Source organism: Apodemus sylvaticus, chromosome 11, assembly GCF_947179515.1.
Source record: "Apodemus sylvaticus chromosome 11, mApoSyl1.1, whole genome shotgun sequence".
Taxonomy (NCBI): domain Eukaryota; kingdom Metazoa; phylum Chordata; class Mammalia; order Rodentia; family Muridae; genus Apodemus; species Apodemus sylvaticus.
Window position 1 is genome coordinate 38,595,123 of NC_067482.1, and position 17,817 is coordinate 38,612,939.

The 17,817-nt window shown below is 40.5% G+C and overlaps 1 protein-coding gene across 2 annotated transcripts in view; it reads left to right on the top strand.

Moving 5' to 3' along the window:
* Window positions 1–420: 420 nt before the first annotated feature.
* Window positions 421–17,817, top strand: part of Gabra4 (gamma-aminobutyric acid type A receptor subunit alpha4) — an 89,098-nt gene continuing 71,701 nt past the window's right edge. For both annotated transcript variants that reach the window (XM_052198546.1, XM_052198547.1), the window contains exons 1-5: window positions 421–822; window positions 1,266–1,465; window positions 15,916–15,983; window positions 16,931–17,151; window positions 17,304–17,386. In XM_052198546.1, coding sequence (XP_052054506.1) covers window positions 737–822; window positions 1,266–1,465; window positions 15,916–15,983; window positions 16,931–17,151; window positions 17,304–17,386 — 658 coding nt within the window. In that variant the 5' untranslated portion in view covers window positions 421–736. The remainder of the gene's footprint in view (window positions 823–1,265; window positions 1,466–15,915; window positions 15,984–16,930; window positions 17,152–17,303; window positions 17,387–17,817) is intronic.

Genomic DNA, 17,817 nt, shown 5'->3' on the forward strand with positions numbered 1-17,817 from the left:
CCTTCTCTTAGTTGCCTGGCCGCCCAGCGTCCTGCCACTCCCCACCTCGCCCCCTTGACCCCTCTCCCCCGACCCCGTCCGCCCCAGAAGACTGTGGTACCCATAAGGGTTCTCTTCCCTTTGCCAATACCTCCCACCGCCACGCCCCGCAAAGCCTCTCATCCCGCCCTTTCTCCACCTACATCCTCCGCAGTGGGCACGGGCAAGTCCTCAAACAACCTATGAGAAAGGCGCTTCATTGTTTCCAGTCAAAACCCTGGTGAAGGGAGGGAGTCCAGCAGAAAGAAGTCAGCCCGGGACAGGAGCAGGACACCCACTGGGGTTGTGAAGTCGCTGACCCGGAGCAGGGACTAAGGACCGTGGGTAGCGTCCCCTGAGTTACAGGTTGGAACAAACTTGCCTAGCTTCGCGTGGCAGGAGCTCCCAAGTTCACCGGCGAGCAGCGCTTGCAGGCTCGACAAGGTGCGGAGCTGAGCGCCGGGCTCCCGCTTGCACTGGGCGCGAGCGGAGCTGCGAGGGAGGGGGCGGGCGCCCAGGTCCCGCCTCCCCTGGCCGCGTGCACACACACGCCCACCGCGGCTAGGCTGGAGGAGCGCGGGCGAGTGTGAGCGCGGGCGAGTGTGAGCGCGAGTGTGCGCACGCCGCGGGAGCCACTCTGCCCTCTCCTCGCACCCTGCCCAGGGCATCTCGAGAGGCTGGAAACGTGAACAGGCTTAAAGTATGGCATGTTGCGAAGATGGTTTCTGTCCAGAAGGTACCCGCGATCGCGCTGTGCTCCGGGGTCAGCCTCGCCCTCCTGCACTTCCTGTGCCTGGCGGCTTGGTGAGTTCTGAGGAGGTGGGGGGTGGGGGTCGTTGCATAGGGGGTGCATGGGGAAGGTGGGCAAGTGGCCAAATCCACAGCACCCCTCTAGCCACTCTTCCTTCCCGGAGCGAACCTGTCTTCCTGTCTTCAGTGGCTTATGAGCTGAAGCCAAGGTTTCCTTTGACCGAGTAGACTCAGAGACCACTGGAAAGCTGGAAAGTGGGGTTCAGGAAGCGCGGGTGCTGGAGTACATGCTGCCTGAGGACACTTTGCAGTCTGGGGGTGCCTACTGCCCAGGGATGCTCTTTTCCTGACCCTTTTGATTCTCCACATCCCAACCCCCAACCCTTCTTTAGCTTAAGGCCAGGGACTCTTTCCCTAGAAGGCAACCCTTTTCCACCTGTTCTCGGATCCCATTCTTAAAATAGTCTTTTCCACCCCTGTTATTTTTGCACTTGCAGTTTAAACGAATCCCCAGGACAGAACTCAAAGGACGAGAAATTATGCCCGGAAAATTTTACCCGTATCCTGGACAGTTTGCTGGATGGTTATGACAACAGGCTGCGACCTGGATTTGGGGGTATGGATTGTTTGAAAACATGCAAGTGTGCTCTGTCTGTCCGTCTCTGGTCTGCCTGTCTATTTGTGGAAATATCATTAGGTACGCCTCACGTGCAAAAATGAAAACCAGTCATTCTCTCCAGCGCCTCCCCCCCTTTTCTCTCTTCCTCTCCTCAGTGAGACCTAGGACAAGAAGCCCGCCTCCATCCGTACTTTCCCATCTCCCCGCCCCCTCAGGAGCTTGGCCTCCCCCACACTAATTACCTCTTGAGACCTGACTGCAGGGTAGAGGAGGCTGGGAAGTCAAAAATGAACTCCCTGTGGCTGCCTGGCTTCTCTGAGCCTGAGCATGGATTTTCCTTGAATCTGTCCACTTTGCCCAGGTACTCTGCTGCTCCTGAGGCAGCTGGCCTCAGGTCTTCTCCTCCCACGTGTCCCTGTCTCTGCCAAGGGTTCACCCTGTGTTCTACCTAGGACAGGAATCTGGGGCACACAGATGAAGCTGGCTGCTCTGCTGGGGAGCTCTGTCCTTTCTTCTCACTTTTATGAGGAGCTGGTCTTTGGCCTTTCTCCTCTAAGACTTCAGAAGTGAATAGCTTTATTTCCTCCTTCAATCAATACCTGTGAAGTGCATCGTACAGAGACACACATTTTGTTCTCATACCATACTTCCTTTGAATATTCAACGGGTATCTATATAGTAAGCTTGCTGTGAAGTGCTGGGCGCACTGAAAGCAAGAACTCACCTCAATCCAGGCTAGTGGTTCTGTTCATCAGGGAGATGTGACTGGGTAAGACCCTGCTCAGCTTGGTTCACTCTTCTGAATGCAAAGTCCTGCGCTTTCTTCTGTAAATGAGTTAAACCAGAGGATGTCAGACTTAAAGTAGCCTAAATTCTTGAACCGATAGGAATGGTAACAGTGACAGCCATTATTACTGTGCTTGTTTAATTAATTTCAACTAGATTGACATTTTGTGTACATTACTCTTAACTCTCATGGCAACTCCAAGGAAAAGTTGTTGCTGTTCCCATGTGACAGGTTTGGAAAGTTAGGCTGGTTCAACTTGAGTTTATGGACTTGAACCCTGGGTGGCAGTTTGTGGCAGTTACAGGATAAAGCTAGTAGATTGACTTGATGTCCTACATTGGGTGGCATGATGAGTAAAAGGTGAACTTACAGCATGGGGGCGGGGCTCTCTGCCTCCAGCTGAGGCAGTGGAGGAGGGAGAGAGTGGGAGAACAGATGAGATAGGACCCTGGGGTAGAACACACAGGATGTGAGATGCAAGGAGTATGGACAGAGAGAGAAAGAATCATGGGGTAAACTTGGATAGACTGGGGTGAGGACCAGACACTAAAAGAGAGGATTTGCAAGGTCGGGGGTGGCCAAACATAACACATTATCAAGAGGCTGAGTTCTGGTCTCCAGCATTTCAATCCATTTCTTTTATCTTTTTTTTGGCGGGGGAGGGGGAAGGAGTGACAAAACTCTATAAAGTAGTGAGGTGATTCCTTTGGTGTCTGGGCATTGCCAGTGATAAAGATGGTTGGGAAAGATGGAAGTTCTCCCGCTCTTGTTCCCGTTATTTCTCCAGGTCTAGGTTGCCCACACTACCTTTGCCTTCAGGCAGATCTGAAGAGAGACTTCATTAGAGAAGTGAATCATTTGTCAAAGTGTGAGCTCTCATAAGTGACTAGGAAATTATCATTTTATGTCAAAAATAGTTTTGTGGAGAATGTTCTAGATCACATGATATGGCTTGAATCTGTAGAATATCAATAAAAGAGGCTTTATCTTCCCAGAAGGGTTTTTAAACTCACATTTTAAATACAAAAGTAAGGAAAATATAACTCATATGTACCTTAAATATTCATAAATGAAAGCACAATTTATAGCTAGTTCTACATGACTTTATTAGTAAGTGTTGAAAGTAAAAATATGTTCTCTTGGCTGTAAGACAACTTATTTAAAAAAGAAGAAAGGGATATGCTATATAGGAGCATTTTTACCATGTACTCTCTCCCATGACACTGGGTAGACCATAATAATAGAGTTAGATTCCCGTCAACTACAATGCGGCTAAGTGTCTCAATGCAATTATCAGTCGTCTTACTTGACATCGCCGAGTGGTCTGCCTCATTCACCTGACCAGTGCTATAAATCATCATGGGCCAGGGTTGCAGTTATTCTTCTTTGAGTGTTAGCAGATAATTAATTACTAACGAAGTTACCATAAAAATACAGTCTAAGGGATGTTTTCACCCTGCTCACAGATCTCTGTAGTGAGATGATTGGCTCCTTAGAAATGGGCCACTCTCTGTAAGCATGTAGTGGTCCAAACAAGACAGAAGGATAATTATCACCTGCAGCACATGGAATATCTGTTTGCATGGAAGTTCTATTGTGAACTATTGAAAAAAAAAAGGGAACATTACTTTTACCAGGTAGATTTCATCCCTTCCATGACTTGACATTTTATACTTTGCCGAAAGTTTGGCATTTAAAAATGAGAACCATTCAGATTTTGACCACGGCACACTATAAATATGCCTCCTTTAATCCCATTTCTGCTCTTTGTGGGACATTTACCTTTTATCTGTTTATACAACTTAGCCGGGTTCAATTTAAAATAAAGCTGAAAGCAAAGATGTGAATTGCAACGGGATGGTTTGTGACTACACAGTCGGCCAGGCAGAGGTTGAAATAGATTTGGAAACCAAATTATGTATTTTTAACTCAGCAGCACAGCTTGCCGTGGGGAGATAAAGGGAGCTGAAATGGCTCTCTTCTCTTCATCCCTCCAGGAACTCCTCTCTCTCTCATCTCCACATTCTCCCTTTGGGAGGGGGAAGGGGAAAGGGGAGCAGAGCAGGACAGCAGAGAGAAGCTGGAATGGACTTCTGAAGGGCAGAAGTCTTTCAGCTTCTGATGCGCCAGTTCCTATCATGCTGATGATGTAGCTTGTTCCTGCTTAGAAGTGGCACCCACGTTGACTTTGTCACAGAGCAACTAGAAAGTCATTCTTTCTGTCTCTTGTCCTCTTTGAACACAGTCATATGGCTTCATAAAACTAAGTAGCTAGCCACAGGAAGATAGTTCAGGAATCCTGCCTTTGCCTATTTTCTACTTTTCTAAGGTACACATACAGTCTTGAGGGCACATAACAGGGCATATAATCTCAAACAATTAATATGATAATTATAGGCGGTTGCTTTAGATCCTCTTCCATAACCTTACTGATATGGAAAGAGAAGACTTCCATTAATTTCATAAGGTTGCTCATTAGTGTAGTAGGACTTCATATTACTGGAATGCATCGTGGTCTTAAATAATAGGATTGTTTCAGAAACACAGAGATGCTCAAGGCAGGCATTATCCCTCTGCTAGAGAAGAGGCTGAGAGAATTCCTATAGAATTGTCCACAATAACTAAGGCTAATAATGGACAAAATCACAGCTCATATCACATCTTGCAGTCTTTCAAGACAGCTGATGGGTATGTCTATTTTCAAGGCATCATCGCATAGTACTATGTACCAAGAGTCAGTTGTCCTGAGCATAACTCTTGTTACTCAGTTAAGGATAAATAATCAATATAACACCCCAAAGAGAAAAATAATATTTAAAATGGAGGAGGAAACATGGAAACTTGTATTCATTTGGGTGAACTTGGTCTATTTCTATGGCACACACCTAATTGTTCTTATGAAGTTTTCAGATGATCTGTGTCTCAATCTGAAAGTTCCTATGTCATGTGCTAGCTTTATTAATTGAATGTCAAACCATGATTAATAATCATACCTCAAATGAATATTTTTTTTTTTTTTTTTTTTTTTTTTTTTTTCCTTTCCTTTTTATCTTCTAATTTTATTTGTTTTGCGTTTTTTTTTTTTTTTTTTTTTTATTATTATTCGATATAATTTATTTACATTTCAAATGATTTCCCCTTTTCTAGCCCCCCCACTCCCCGAAAGTCCCGCAAGCCCCCTTCTCTTCCCCTGTCCTCCCACCCACCCCTTCCCACTTCCCTGTTCTGGTTTTGCTGAATACTGTTTCACTGAGTCTTTCCAGAACCAGGGGCCACTCCTCCTTTCTTCTTGTACCTCATTTGATGTGTGGATTATGTTTTGGGTATTCCAGTTTTCTAGGTTAATATCCACTTATTAGTGAGTGCATACCATGATTCACCTTTTGAGTCTGGGTTACCTCACTTAGTATGATATTCTCTAGCTCCATCCATTTGCCTAAGAATTTCATGAATTCATTGTTTCTAATGGCTGAATAGTACTCCATTGTGTAGATATACCACATTTTTTGCATCCACTCTTCTGTTGAGGGATACCTGGGTTCTTTCCAGCATCTGGCAATTACAAATAGGGCTGCTATGAACATAGTAGAACATGTATCCTTATTACATGGTGGGGAGTCTTCTGGGTATATGCCCAGGAGTGGTATAGCAGGATCTTCTGGAAGCAAGGTGCCCAGTTTTCGGAGGAACCGCCAGACTGATTTCCAGAGTGGTTGTACCAATTTGCAACCCCACCAGCAGTGGAGGAGTGTTCCTCTTTCTCCACACCCTCTCCAACACCTGCTGTCTCCTGAATTTTTAATCTTAGCCATTCTGACTGGTGTAAGATGAAATCTTAGGGTTGTTTTGATTTGCATTTCCCTAATGACTAACGAAGTTGAGCATTTTTTAAGATGCTTCTCCGCCATCCGAAGTTCTTCAGGTGAGAATTCTTTGTTTAACTCTGTACCCCATTTTTTAATAGGGTTGTTTGGTTTTCTGGAGTCTAACTTCTTGAGTTCTTTATATATATTGGATATTAGCCCTCTATCTGATGTAGGATTGGTGAAGATCTTTTCCCAATTTGTTGGTTGCCGATTTGTCCTCTTGATGGTGTCCTTTGCCTTACAGAAACTTTGTAATTTTATGAGGTCCCATTTGTCAATTCTTGCTCTTAGAGCATACGCTATTGGTGTTCTGTTCAGAAACTTTCTCCCTGTACCGATGTCCTCAAGGGTCTTCCCCAGTTTTTTTTCTATTAGCTTCAGAGTGTCTGGCTTTATGTGGAGGTCCTTGATCCATCAAATGAATATTTTAAGGAGAAGAACAGAAAGAGAAAGCAACATTCCCTGAGTCACCAATTGATTCATTAGTTATACCAGTGTTTATATACAGTGTTATGTATATACAGTGTTATGTAGAAGGAGTAATATGGAGGTCTTAAGACAGTATTTGGAATCAACACTATCTATCATGGACTTTACCTTTAAGCAATACAAAGAGATAAAAGTAGCAAAGATCAAATAAGTAAATGATAATATGGCAGGACAATTTAGTAGCATCAAAATAGAAAGTGGGAAAGGAATCTAGTCTATAAAGAAGTGATAGCCAAACAAATCTTTCAAGTTAACAGCAAAGGGTGCCAGGAGAGAAAGAGAAAAGTTATTGTTGGCCAAGTAAACAACCGATAAAGCCAAACCAACCCAACAAGCAGACATACAAAAATTATGAATAAATGGACAATAGATTGGTGTGATTATGAGAATCAATAGTTTCTGGTGCCCTTCTTGTTCTAAAGTAGGGCCAGATTTATTATGGCATTAGGTGAAAATTATAAGCAGAAGCCAGGTCATAAAAGATCTGTTGAGGATTCTATGAAGTATTCTAGATGAGTCTCTTAGTAAACTTGGGAGCCACTGAAGTTCGTTAGGTAAAGCATTAACTTACCATGACCTAGACTGGGAAAGGACCCATGTAGCTAATGACTAAAGACAGGTTTAGAAGCACAGGAAACCACATGATGCATGATGCAGCATTTGTGTTCCAGGGTTGTATTGTGATTGTTGTGCCTCTTCATTATGTAGATGGTCACATGAAATGATGTAGATGTAGGAAAGATGGACATAAATGGACAAAGATGAGATAATTTGAGGAGTTTAATTCAACAAAATGATGATATATTTAATATGAATGATCAAGGGAAGTAAAAATAGCTCCGTGATTTCTATTCTGAGAAACTGAGCAAGTGTGGTGTTTAAAGTTATAGGGGACTGTCCAAGTTTCCTCCCAAGCTCACTTGCCAGTAGAAGAGACAGGGAATTATTACACAAAACAAGTGAACTATGCAGTGTGCCTGGTGTCAGGGAATCTAAAGCACTGAGGTGGGTGTGGTTTTAATTCCACAGTTAGGAAGGCTTTGTTGATAAAGTGGTACCTGAAAAGTGATCACAGAGGCATGAGAACATGGGGCACATTTGGGGCGAGGTCTTCTGGCGAGCAAGAGCTCTAGGGGCAGGCAATGCTGTGAAGCTTGGAAGTCGGGGCTGGTGCAGTGTAGATGAAAGTGCTGAGGAAGAAAGGACCATAACAAAGAAGAGGTTCTACAAAGCTCTGTAGGCAGGCCTGTAGACTTTGCTTTCACTCTGAGTCAAGCTAGATAAGATTGGATTGGGGGCATTATATCAGGGGCACATCCTGATCTGGAGAGTTTTGAAAGGCTCATTAGGGAAGGTGTGCTAAGAACAGAAAGAAGCAGGGAAGTTTGGGAATTTTTCAAAAATCACTTAGGCACCAGGTGATTAACACTTGGACCAGACAAGTGGCAGAGTAATCTGTTGATTTTTTAAGACTTGGTTGTCTTCTGGCTGTGTTTTGTCTTTTAAGATGAAGCATGGCAGTTATAATGCAGGGTTTGTGAGGAATGAAAGAAATGAGACTGAGTAAAGTTTTGGCTTAAATATCTAAAGAAATACCATCATCAGCATGATAGCAGAAGCCCTTTAGAGGCTTGGATAAATGATTTGCATGTGCATACAATAAAACCAACGTTTGCTAAATACCAAAGAGAGTATCTTGCAACTGAAGAGAAATATGTATGTCAACACACATGGTATTTGCTGTCTTAAGACCAAAGAGGTTGCAAGAGATTAAAGATGATACAGAAATGCACAAATACTTATCTTTGGGCTCTGATGGCTCCAATGTTAAGAGGCATAGAACTAGAAGGATGTCTGAGCAGAAGTATTCTGTGAAGTGCTAGCAGGAGAATAAGATGGCTTGTGTGATTTAGAAAAAATGACAGTTGCCAACAAACAGATCAAGAGAGACATGGGCTTAAGCTGACCCTAGATTTAGCAATGTGTATGAGGTAGATGACTTTGATAAAAACAGTTTTGATGCATGATAGGAAGTGTGTGTGTGTGTGTGTGTGTGTGTGTGTGTGTGTGTGTTGTGTGTGTATGCATGAGAGAGGGGAGGAGGGATTACTTGGGAGCATATGCATTTGTACTAATGAATAGAGAAATGGTGTATATATCCATAGAATCAAATGACCATTTTTGAAATTTTTATAGTTATTTTTGGCAAAAGATACACTGATGGATTGTCACTTTGAGGGTGTAGACTAAATATAGAATATAAAATATTAGTGTGTTTCATGAACTAAAACTTTGTTTTTAAAATGGAAGACAAAAAATAACTTTTAAAGTTAGTGAGAACAGTGGAATTGCTAGGGGAAAATTCATGGTTCTGACAATTTCCGTGCATCAGAATACAGCAGAGGAGAGATGGGACAGGAAGGAAGATTTGGGGCAGTTTGTACTGACTTCTTTTCACCCAGAAATATAAATATGGCAAGGATATTTTAAGTAATATGGAAATAAATATTTGGAATTGACTTAGGGTTTTACGACTGTGAATAGACACCATGACCAAGGTAACTCTTAGAAGGACATTTAATTGGAGCTGGATTACAGGTTCAGAGATTCAGTCTACTAGCATCAAGGCGGGAGCATTGCAGCATCCAGACAGGCCTTGTTCAGGAGGAGCTGAGAGGTGTACATCTTCCTCTGAAGGCTGCTAGATGAATACTCCTGTCCTGGCAGCTAAGACTAGTGTATTAAAGCCCACACCCACAGTGACCACCTACTCTGACAATGTTACACCTCCTAATAATGCCATTCTCTGGCCCACACATATACAAACCATCACAATTCAAAGTAAGTATTTTAAGATTAGAAATATCAATGGTTTGTGTACTATTGGTAATGAAAGATGCTTCCTGGAATGAAAAGGAGGGGCATGTGGAAGAAAGATCACTTTACCCACGTTTATAAGAAAACAAGCATACTAGTGGTATGAGATATAAAATTTTCTTTGGAATAAGAACATACTATTACATTTAGTATGTCCTGAAACAAACTGTGTTAAATATAGATAATAGGATATTAATAAATTGTTGTGGTTGTATGTAAAGCTTCAGTGAGTCTTCAGATTTTATATAAAAATGTTTTAGCTTCCATTTGTATATCATTAAATATTGTTGCTTTCTATTCTAGGCCCTTTTGACTATATTTGAAGATGTCTTATGTACACATGATGATGTTTGCTTAACAATACATTTCCACTAAAATCTATACATAACTTTTCATGACTCCATTCATTTATTCATTAAAATAAAGTAACTCTACTCACTGAACAGCATCCAGCCCAAAGAGCAGACTCCAATATGAACAGTTCGCTGTTCCTTCTTCAATCCTTTCTTCATATTTGTTCTCTTCCCCCCTCTATTGTCTCATTGCTCTATTCCAAACCTTTCTCTAATTGGTGTTTTAAGTTGTCCTTATTTTTACAGTATATTTGAAACATGTAGCTCTCTTTAATTTGCTATATTTAGACTTTTGCCATGCTTTAGACTTAATGATGCATTGCTAAGATTCATTCTTTTTTTTTGTTGTTGCCTAGTGCTATTGATCCTTCCTTTGCTTGTTATGTGATGTTCGTGTTGCATAAGAACTGGCTTATTCGTCTGCTCTGTTGGCAGTGGTTTTTTTGCTTGTTTCCCAGATTGTGTTGCTGTGAATATTCTGGCCCAAATTTCCTGCTGTAAATGTGCAAGAGTTTCTTTTGCGTATATATCAAGGAGTGGATTATTCTGGTTCTTAGTGTAAGTGGGAGTTCAACTTGAAGATATAATGCCAAACTGTTTCTCCATGGTGAGTTTACAAAATTAAACTCCCTTTTACAATGAACATAAATTTCTAGATCCACATATCCACGTATACTTTAGCACTGGGAGACAGAGAGGAGGGAGGGGGATGGAGGGAGGGAGGGAGGGGGAGAGAGAGAGAGAGAGAGAGAGAGAGAGAGAGCATGAAAATGTTTGAAATGGCATTTGTTTCAAGATCATTTTAATATTTATTGTCTACATCATGTTCAAATGTCAATGAACATCATTTAAAATCTTTATCGTCTACAGGAATTTCTATTTTATAAATTTGTTTTCATGTTTTATTCATACTGCTTTGAATATTTGAGTCTTTGCTTCCATTATTGAAAACTTTTACTGCTTCCAAAGTAAAAGAATATTGACAGAAGGGTCATAGAAGGCACCAATTTTTAATGTCTTCTAAGGCAAGAAAACTTGTAGAACTCTGAGCTATTTCCTGCTTTGTTGATAAAATCAATGGGTCTTTATTTAATCTCCAGTAACTATATTTCCATATCTTGTTAATGTCAAGCAAAATTGGAAATAATCTTTATAATCTCCCTGAAAATTATGTGTTGCTGTTGTTTTCTGCCTAAGTTCTTGAAGTTTCGTTAGATTTGGATACCACTTGAACTTTGTAAGATGTTGGGGCATTAGTGATGTGGATGGCTGGAAGGGAGGTTGTTTCTTCGGGGGCATAGCAAAGGAGATAAATGGGGAACTAGGACTGACACACACTCACATTAGAGAAGCAGATTTTCATTTTATGATGTGACAGCAAATTGTGCATCACTATTGGAGATGAAATTGGGGATTGATAGCCTGAACTAAGTCTTCGAGTGTTGAGTAAATGGTTGGACATTATCTGATACTTTCTTAATTGCCTTCCTAGCCAATTAATTAGTTAGGACCATTTTTCTAAATTTAATATTGACAGTTTTATCTATCTGACATGATGAAGATCACTGTTTTTGCCTAACAGACTCTCAGGGTCAAAAACATCTCTAGTATCAATGAAATAGGATTTTGGGGGGGGGGTGTCTTTGATGCTCACAAAATGCATCTACAATTATTGGAAGAAATCTTTCCGATTTCAAATTGTCTAGTTTTTATGCAATTATGCACTTTGCAAGGTTGATTTGAACATATTAACCAGTAGTATTGGAGGAATCATCTCTAAGAATTATTCTTAATTACATAGCTACTATTATTTGTTGACAACTGATTTATCAGAGACCTACTGCATTTCAGGTGGCAGATTAATTCTATGGGAGAATACAAATATAAACCAGACAGTTTCTGCTTTAATAGGGATATGTTTTTACCTTAACTCATGGGGCATCTAAGTCTTACATATTTTCCCCTCTGGAAGCATTGGAAAATTATTACTCATGATATTAGCAACATTAGCAAACAATTGTTCAGCACCTCATTTCTACACAGTTTTGGACTTGAAAAGGACTGAGATGCCATCTCCACTGTTAATGTTGAAAAGATATATTTAAGGAGTCTGAAGCAAAACAGAAAAGGATCTCAAGAGGTGATTGAGAAGCTATGGTTGAACAAAGGGAATTACAACTGAGATAGTGCAATAATGTTCCATATAGAGTTAAAGACAACTAATTAATTATTTTATGACATAAAAGAATGCAGTAAAGCTAGACTACATATTGGAGGAAGAGGAAGGGGTAGAATTCTGCGTTAGCCTCTGCAAACCCAGTTTCTAGATCTATACAGTTCTCATAGTGAGGGTAGCACTTGGGGGGGGGGCATTGAATAAAGATGAATATCATATAAAAGGAATCTAGCATTTTGTCTGGCATAAAAATAGAGTTTGAATTTATAATTGTTATGTCTTTGCTCGTTGTATCTGGGCTCAGAGAAACTCCCTCTGTACACAACCCATGCCACTTGCTTTGTTCATGCTCTTTCCCCAGTCCGGACTCCGGTCCTATCGCCTGGAGTAGGTTAACGGCCTCATATATGAACCCTTTTCTGCCCTTTGCCTCGGTATGACGTATTTTCCATCTAAGAGCCTATCTGTGTTTTTTTTTAATGTATATAAATAATTCAATCTTACATCTCCTTATTTCAAGTCTTTGATGGTCTGTCAGTAGTTCTCTGGTACACGTCCTTACTGCAGCCTGCATTCATGTCAGAGCAAAAATGAATAGCAGACAAAAATCTCAGAGACAGAATGGAAGGAAAATGCTACCTTATACGCACGTTTCTTTCAGGACTAACTTAAAAAAATACTACTGACTAGTTAAACAGCCTAGATTAATTTCATCACATGTCTGAAGGCATCAGCAAGCGTGGTTTGTTTCCCTGGAGAAAGCATCTCTGTGTCTGTGTATGGTTCTCACTTGGTGTGTGTCTATGATCTCATCTCCTCTTTTTATAAAGCAACCAGTCAATCATATTGGATTAGGTACCATTAGAAAGACCTCAGTTTAATGCAATTACATTTTTAGAGAACTGTCTCCAAAATAGTCATTAGAAGGTCCTGAGAGTTAGGACCTCAACATGTGATTGTGAGGGGAACAAAACATAAGTCCATGGAAATCTTCTTTTTCATCTCCAGATCATTCCCTGGCCTTCTGCAAGACCTATTGCTTATGGTTTAAACAGTAGTCACTGCAGCATGTGTTATAAATGCGTTACTTAAAAGATGCCAATTATTTTAAAAAATGAGCTCAGGAGTAGGCGGATGCCCCTTCTATGGCATCCTGGTTTTATTTCTTTGTGCCTTCAATTTCTTACCAGTGTCCCACTTTACTTTGCCCCACTGGTCTCCTTTTTAGTCCTTGAAAACAGTAATAATACCCTTCCTGCTCGCTGTTGTCCCAGCTCTTCCAATAGTTCATCTAGATGCTCTAGTCTGAACTTCAATGCTTTGTAGAAGCAGTTCTGAGCACAACCCAAAACTTGCTTTCCATGCCGCTGCTTTTCCTACCTGCCTGCATTGCATCCTGCAATAATAGCTACCCATCGTATCGTTCATTGTTTTGCTGCATCATCTCTGACTCTTCGTGCAGCGTGATGAGTTCTTGAAGCAGGGATCTCCTCTAGAACCTGAGATGTAGCTGCTGCTCATGCAAAAATGTATTAAGTGGATGTCCTAGAATGCTTCTTTCCCAGTCACATGCATCTAGAATCTCACTCAGTCACGAAGCAGCATAATCAAATAAGCAAATGTCAGATAATGTCACACATGAAAACTGAGATTATAATTCTGAATGTAGAACAGTATTCTGGAACTATTGCAAAAGTAGTAGAATTTAGGGAGATAAGAATTTATAAATGTATTTTATTATCATGCTGTGATTACAGACGCAGGATTAGTATAAGCTCACACAATTGACAGTATGTCAATAAGGGCAATAAAGGAAGAAGCCCATTGTACCTGTTCTTCTCCTGATCGCCCCTGCTGCACTTGCTGTCTTCGCACACCTGAGATGTCAGTATTTCATAGGAAACTATTATAAATACATTATGGAAAACAGCTTGAGTGGATGTTTGCAAACACAAGTCAACTGAACAATGTCTTTGAAAAATTGCAAACTGTCCGGTCCAACCTTGTTCCTACTACGGCAGCAGATCCAGGGGTTTGTCCAACAGTCTGTACTAACCAACCTGTCCAGGTGATTCTTGATGATGTTTAAGCAACAGTGCGTTATATCTATCCCCAAAATAACTTTCCCTTTGCTAAAATTGGTAAAGCAGACATTTGTCAGAATTTTGTCAACCTTGTTTGTATGAGCCAGCCTTCCCCAGCCCCCCCCCCCCCCCATTTTGCAAGGACAGGGTTTTTTGCCTTTTGATACCTTTGTTATTATTTCCAAGGAAATGACAGTGGTTCTGAGCCAATTTGAGTGAAATTTCAGTCTTCTGTGGTTCAGAAGCTATAAATTACTTCCTTCCGGAATTACCAGTTTCTTGACATATTGGAGTTTAATGAGCTTATTTGTTATTGTTTGTTGTTGATTCTAGTTTCTCATTCAAATGGAAGCTTAATTAATTAACATCTACCCTTTCCAAGGGGCTACACTCTATAGGATACAAAAATAAAAGCATGCACCATGCTACACTTTTGTTCTCATACTTCCAAAAGCTGTGTGTTTCTTAGGATACTTAATCCACAAATAATTTTCTCCTTCTCCCTAGATCTGCCTTTCTTTGGCCTAGTCCTCAGTCTGTAGAGGGAAGAAATGGATTCATTTTCACAAGGATGACTACATACCCAGAGCTTTAAGTGCCACTAATTGCTCTTTGTCCCCCCCTCCCCCCCACGCACACCTCCATCATTCCAGTGTCCCAACCAGTATCCAAGTGATAGTCTACTTTGATTGCAAATGCTATAATATCTAGTTACCCAGCCAGGCAGAATTATAAACCATCATTTAAGGAAACAGCGTTCAGGAGGGCAACAATTTATATATTTTTATTGGTGATAAAAAGCTGAATTATCTATAATAACTACTGTCACAATTTATAGCTAATATATGTTTAATACTCACAAAAATCTTTGCACTTGAAGATTGGGTCCAATTGGAAAGGACCATGAGTTAGATTCCAAACTACAATAACTCCCAATTTTAAAGCATACTTTTAAATCCGTAGAGTGGCAGTATCCTTTTGTTTGTCTTCCGTGTCAGCAATATTGTCATCCTGACTGTACCTTTCCCTCTGGGCTAAACATTCACATATTTGCTCATGATCGGGATTTATTTAGGTAGTGAAGAATCAGTAGCAGCTGAGGGAAACTGATCTGGAATGAGGTTTTGCATGAGTGAGCTGCTTCACTTAGCATTCTGATTGATTGCTGTAAAAATTCCGTGAGACAGGTGTGGGCGCTACAGTGGCGCCTTTAAGTAACTTCCTGAAAGTCGTGAAGCCAACAGGTGGCACAGCCTGAATGGTTCTAACAGAAGGAAGAACTGGTCTTAGATCCCAATCACCAGTGGACGGTGCTCCTATTGTTAAAGGTGCTCCTATTGTTAAAGGTGACATTAATCATTTTGGAAGTTATTTATGAGAATCCTCAACTCCCCAAAGACACACTGCTTTCAACCGCCACTTCTCAGCACAGTACTGCTCCTCTTCATGCCTGCTCCGTGCTGTTTCTTCTTCTGAACAGTTCACTTCTTTCTAGAGGCCAATCAGATAGTGGACTCTTAAAAAAAAAAAAAGAAAGAAAAGAAAAATCACAAAGGCTAAAAGCTTTTGTGTGTCTGTACTGCCTGTCATAATAGTGCCCAGGGGTGATTGTATCTTTGTAGATACATGTTCTTGGTAAGTAATTGGGTGTCTATTTGCCTGTTAAGCAAACACTGTTGTTTTTCTTTCTCTATTTCTTTTGGATTGATTTGGTTGCATTTTAAACTAAACTTTACACTTTTTTTTTTTGTAAAGAGATTCATTATCTCACTGGAAAGTCAAAATGCATGCAAAAACATGACATATCATATCTGTATTCACTTTTTAATTATCTATTCCTCCAGGTTGTAATGTTGGTAATTATTTTTTCACACCTATTTACTTCATACTTACTAGGTCCTGTTACAGAAGTGAAAACTGATATATATGTCACCAGCTTTGGACCTGTTTCTGATGTTGAAATGGTAGGTATCTGAGGTTTGAAGAACAGTAAGCCAGAGAAAGAGGCAATTGATATTTATTATATTGTCAATCACACACTGCCAATGTTTGATTAAAGCTAGAAGTCTATAAAGAGCATGCTATCCCATCTGCCTCCCGAAGCATTTACTGAGTTGGCGTCTTTCTCCATAAAGAGGTCTTTCCTTGATCTGTTTGCAAAGCCAGGCTGTCTATGGAAACTACAGAGGAGACAAGGAGAGATCACCAGTACTTTAGATGGGAATTAAGTGTATGCACAGTAGGACACTTCTAAGTGCCCTGATATCTTCCTCGCAGGCCCAGCTTCTTGCTTCCCACTCTCTGCTTCTATTCCTCTGTGTCTTGTTTAAAGAGGTCAACAGGGCCAGTGATGATCAGGAAGTCCTCATCCCTTCAGCTGTGTTTACATTGAATATAGTTACTAAATAATGACGAATCACTTTACATTTTTTTCTTAACTTAAGGACTCCTAATGGTTTGAAGTGCTGGGTTCTATGGATAATTTTTAATACACTCGTGAAAACGAAATTTATCTTTTAAAAAGAAAATTGGCTTCATCTTAAAGAAATACCTGTAATTTTATGATCAATTATGTAATGGGACTCGTTACGTGTTAAGTGATTTTCCTCTCTGATATAGAGTAATGTACAGCCATAATTACCTGGTGTTGGAAGTTCTTATTTAATTGCAGTAATTAGTCCTTGGTGACTAATATATATGATGATTTACTTCTTGCTAATGCAGAAGCTGAAGGGATCAAGATGTATGTTACAGAGTATAGTTGCTAAGAATCTATTTCTTTGACTTAAGATCATCTCTCTGCTTCTGGCAGTTTCTTCTGGTGTAGTCTTTTATGATTGAGAGAGGCTAGAGGCTAGCACCTCACTTTTTGCATATAAGTAGTCACCCATGACTTGACTAATTTTCCTAGGAATACACAATGGATGTGTTCTTCAGACAGACATGGATTGACAAAAGACTAAAATATGATGGCCCCATTGAAATCTTGAGGCTGAACAATATGATGGTCACCAAAGTTTGGACCCCTGATACTTTCTTCAGGAATGGAAAGAAATCTGTCTCACATAACATGACAGCTCCAAATAAGCTTTTTAGAATTATGAGAAATGGCACTATTTTATACACAATGAGGTAATAGACTATTTATTCTTCACCCCGAATTCTCTGTTCCTTCCTGCACCCATCTTCCCTTCCTTCTTGCTTTTTATCTCTTTGTTTTAGCAATGTGTAATATTAGTCTTAAAAAAGGGTTGATTTTACTTCCTTGCATTTTTCCATAATAGACTCACCATAAGTGCGGAGTGTCCTATGAGACTGGTGGATTTCCCTATGGATGGTCATGCCTGCCCTTTGAAATTTGGGAGTTGTAAGTTATAGTCAAAGTGTTCTTCGAATGCCTGACTATGCTGTTTAGCCTTATATTTATATATGTGTGCAGTTTTAATTATCCAGCATTTAAATCCTCCTGTGTGAGAAAAGTTATGCAAAGCTTGAGTTTTAGGAAACTAATGTTTTAATGACACCAAACAAAGTTGTTGTTTTTTTTTTCTTTAAAAATAAAAACAGGTAGCTATGGAAGACTGGTCATAACTAATAAGTCTGTGGTCACATTTGAAACTTAGGGATCCAGAGACAGTTTGTCAGAGGTCTATAGCAGAGAAAGTTCACTGGGAAGGGGTATGATGTAATAGTTTCAGGAGCAAATAGAACCATTTAAAGAAAGCTTGAGAAGAGATGAAAAAAAGGTTTCAGCTTTCCTGAAATAACCTGAAACAAATTTCCTAGGTAGCGCTGTTA